At 38.7% G+C, this 4,364-nt stretch overlaps 1 protein-coding gene across 1 annotated transcript in view; it reads left to right on the top strand.

Moving 5' to 3' along the window:
* Positions 1–797: 797 nt before the first annotated feature.
* The window catches only part of LOC125483530 (CLIP-associating protein 1-like), a 62,730-nt gene continuing 59,163 nt past the window's right edge, over positions 798–4,364 (top strand). Inside the window, exon 1 of the mRNA XM_048599251.1 lies at positions 798–835. Within this exon, the coding sequence (XP_048455208.1) occupies positions 798–835 (38 nt within the window). The remainder of the gene's footprint in view (positions 836–4,364) is intronic.

The raw sequence follows: 4,364 nt of genomic DNA, 5'->3' as shown, positions 1-4,364 counted from the left end.
TGATTTTCAGGGCCACTTCCTTTAGTACTGTGGGATGCGGATTATCAGACCCTGGTGATTTCTGGAGCACAAGTTTTCAAATTATTGCTGGAATGCTGTTGAGGCTCAAAGCCTTTGAAGTATCCAGTGCCTCAAGCCATTTCTTGATATCATGTGGACTGAATTGAAATGCCTGAAGACTGGCATCTGTGATACTGGGAATCTTTGCAAGAGGCTGAGATGCATCATCACTTTAGCCAAAAGAGCTGAAGATTGGTGCAAAGGATGAAACAATGTGTTGTGGTTCCCCGTCATTGACAGTGGGGATGTTTGCAGAGCTCCCACCTCCAGTGAGTTGTTTTAATGTCCATTACTGTTTGGACTTAATGTGGCAGGACTGCAGAGCTTAGAAAAAAGCAGTTGGTTGTGGAATCACTTGGCTCTCTCTGACTTGCTGCTTATGCAGTTTGACCTGCATCTATTTTGTAGCCTTGCGAGGTTGAGACCTCATTTTTAGGTGTGCTTGATGCTGCTCCTGTTGTGCCCTCCTGCACTTTTCTTTGATCCAAAAGTTGACCCATGCTTGATGGTAATGGTAGAGTGGGGTTTATACTGGGCCATGAGGTTGCAGACTGTTGGAACACAATTTGAATGCTGCTTATGGTCATATTTGAAGTCTATCCCATTTAGCACAGTGATAGTGCCACACAATACAATGTAAATTATTCTCGGTGTGAAGGTGACATTTTGGTCAAGGTATGCGAAAAATGGTAAGAGGACCTCAGTGAGAGGTTTCATTGTCCACATTTGATCCGGGGATGGTGGTGATGGCCCTGTTTAGGACCATGTTTGCAAGGTATGATTCCATGAGTACAACTATGTCAGGCTGTTACTTAATTAGTCCACAAGACCGCTCACCCAATTTTAGGACTTGCTCCCAGATTCTAGTAAGGAGGAATTTGTGGGGTTGACAGGACTGTGTTTGCCTTGGTCAATGCCAGGTGGTCTATCTGGTTTTATTGCTTTTTTTAATGTTCCCCTTTGTAACAATTAATACAACTGAATGGCTTCCTAGGCAGTTTCGTTATTGAAACTTTTGTTTCTTATGACTGTAAGTTAAAAGGGAACGTTAGCTCAATTACTAGATAGCTGGTTTGCGATGCAAAGTAATGCTTACAGTGTGGATTCAGTACCCACACTGGCTGATGTTAACATGAAGAACTCTCCTTCTCAACCTCTCCCTTAACATGAGGCATGGTGACTCTTAGGTTAAACCACCACCATCTATCCAAGAGGAGTCCTGTGGTTTGGTCAGATTACAGCAACTTTGCCTTTGTTATTTCTTTATAATGGTTAATCAAATCGACAAGCCCTTTGAGAAAACTGATGGGGTAAAATTTATTGTTTTTGTGTTACAAGCGTATAAATGTGTACCAAAGCATCACTTGTAATCGAAGGAAGTGTAATTGGGTAATGGAATTTTTGGAAAGAAATAAATTTGATCGTTTTTCACGATGCCTTAAACCTTGTTCGCTTGCTGTAGCCCCATCTGGTGTTAAATGCTTTTCGTCAAAGTGTAGTCTGTGCTGCCTCAGCTGTTTGTCTTGAATGCACAATGTAGTCCTCAGCAATTTAGAACTAACTTACTTGGTTGATTTTCCTGATTTCAGCAGGCATTGATAAGGTACTGCTTTTGGTTTAAAATCTCAAAATTCATATCGAAACTTGACAAAATAACTAGGGATCCTCAGTTAATTAACTATTACAAAGTGTTAATATTAGGATATAAAGTAGATGTAACTTTTGCTTCACCCTAAATGTTGCTAGTTTTTTTTTGTATGCTTTAGTGAAAAGGTAATTGCGTAGTCTCAGTAATCTTTTGCACCATACGTTGTGTAATAACTGTTCAGATTAGTACAGCTGCATGCAAGCACCATTTAGTCGATAGAAAGAAATCCCATCTGTGCAATTTCTGACATCTGTCTTGATGCTAGAGTTTCAATCCATCCATAAAATTTTTGTCAGTAAACAAAGCAGTTGTTGTGTAACTGCAGTGCATTGCTGAGAGGAAAATGAAAGAGTCTGAAGTCTGGATGAATTGAGATTTATGTAAATGGAGTTTCTTTTGGGTTTTTAAACCTTGGATTTATGAAACCTTGGTTTCAATCTGGTTTAGTATTTCTCTCTCAGCATAGGTGGCTAGCCTCTGAGACTAAAATGGAGCACAGATTTTAATTTAGCTGAACCAATTTGGTTGAATCAAGTTTGTAGTTAGGATTAAGTAATCTTGTGACCACACTGCCTTTTTATCTTGCCTTTATAAAAATGTTGGTAGGTTGATTGACTGGTTGTGTGTTAGGCATAATCAAAAATGGGGATTTTTGACGTTGTGATCATCTTTGAAAATCATGGCAAGTTTGTGTCACAATAATGTATGCTTTTTAGATTATGATTTGTTCTGGGTTGTAGCCTGCAGATATTTGGATAAAAGCAAGATGCCACCCTTTTCAGTACACTTGTATTCCAAGTGTACTACCCCTCCAGGGTATATTTTTATGGAACTTAAAAATTGACCATGTAATTGAAGTAATGGTTGTAAGGTGAAAAAGTAGTTTTGGAGTTCTGTTTTTTTTTCTTTGAAATGTTCACTGTACTTTTGGTGCACAATGTAATACCAGTTAGCTGTGCTTTGAATATTTAGATGAGGATTTAGGTAAGCAGACTAAATTAGAATGTGTTTCATTTGGTAAATTCATTTGTATGGTATTTGTTGGCTATAGTTGGAACTCAATTATGAATATTGTCATAAAAATGTACCCACTAATGTGTTTAATAATGAATGTTATTTCTATCTCTTACACCAGTTCCTGTTCCTATCGTCATCAGTGTAAATTTTTTCATCTTCCTACAATTTGGGTATTTGGAATTAACTGTGTCGTTTGGGTTAATATAATTGCATTGAGGATATGGTAAACTGTGGTATTTTTGCTTAAATGTAGTGAAGTAGTTTTATATCCGTTAGTGTGGTATTGAGATCAAATATTTATGATATCTTGTGAGAGGGAGGTAAAGGTGGAGCGAAAGTCCACATCGAAACAGTATCATACCCATAATTGAATCTCATTCCTCCGCATATGCAGCTCATGGATTCCTTAAGAGTACTGTACGCTATCTGTTTTATTTGCTTTCAAGCATGATTTGAACAGATAATGGTACTGTTCAAAATATGAGCCTGAAATATGCAACACAGGTTTGGAATAATTTTATGAATGATTGACAAAATTCAGTGCTTCCACTTAATTAGCATTGCGATGCGTCAAAAAGAACAGACCAGACCTTTAAATTTAGTCAGTTAGCACGGTTCAGTGATGACTGGATAATAATTGGTAATTGTGAATGAAGAGAGCTAATTTAATTGTTTCTAATTAGAATAATCTTAATTTAGTGAGTTTTTAACTGGAAGGTGCCTTTTTTTAGCTTTCATGACGCAGAACTTCTGCGCAAAAGCAATGGTCATCGGATTGTCATTGTGCTGGTAAATTTTACTGAAAATATTCTTCAGAGCCTGGCATTTCACAGAAATGCACAGTGTAGTGCTCATCAGGGAATTCTGTCAGAGCAGTGTCAAGGGAAAACAAGACATGATCTGTTTTGACAGCACTGGCTGCTATATGGCAAGTTTTAAGATCAAGTTTGAATGCTAGTGAATGAGTAGGTGGGTGAATCATTAGTTGGGTTGGAGTGTTAGGTCATGGTGTTTGGGTAGGTGTCCAGATGTTAAATTATGTTTTATCCAGTCAAACATTTCATAAGTGCTATTCTAGCTAACAGCTGTAGATCGTCTGACATCTGAGTCAGAGGCTTGCATGAAGTGTCACAAGGAGCACAAGAATTGCCCATAGGAATTTGAGACTTTCTAGGAAATTCCCACGTGGTCCATGCATCGGGACTTCCACAGGGCCCCAAAGTACATCTTTAATTGTACGTTGGACTCAATGAATTAGAGGCCAGAAGATTTGGCGCATGTTTTTCAGGTTCAACTATAAAGAATACAGATGTGTGTTGGGCAATAGATCAGTTCTTAATTTATCAAAAGAGACATGCTATTGAATGTTTGTTGATAGCAGAGTGAGAAATAAGGTGTTAGCTTGAGAGGCTTTGGTGAGAAGTGGCTCAGCAAAAGGTACAGGTGAAGTCCTTTTAACTTTCCTATTTCATCTTGGAGCATTTGAGATGGTAGTTAGGGCAGTGGCATGCTCCTCCTGCAGGATGAAAGAGCCCAGCGAGACTTCCATTGTCCCTGAGATAGTGGGAACTGCAGATGCTGGAGAATCCGAGATAACAAGGTGCAGGGCTGGATGAACACAGCAGACCAAGCAGCATCA

This window comes from Rhincodon typus, chromosome 7, assembly GCF_021869965.1.
Source record: "Rhincodon typus isolate 14 chromosome 7, sRhiTyp1.1, whole genome shotgun sequence".
Lineage (NCBI taxonomy): Eukaryota > Metazoa > Chordata > Chondrichthyes > Orectolobiformes > Rhincodontidae > Rhincodon > Rhincodon typus.
Note: the sequence above shows the minus strand (reverse complement) of the source record. Positions and strands in the feature narration are given on the sequence as shown.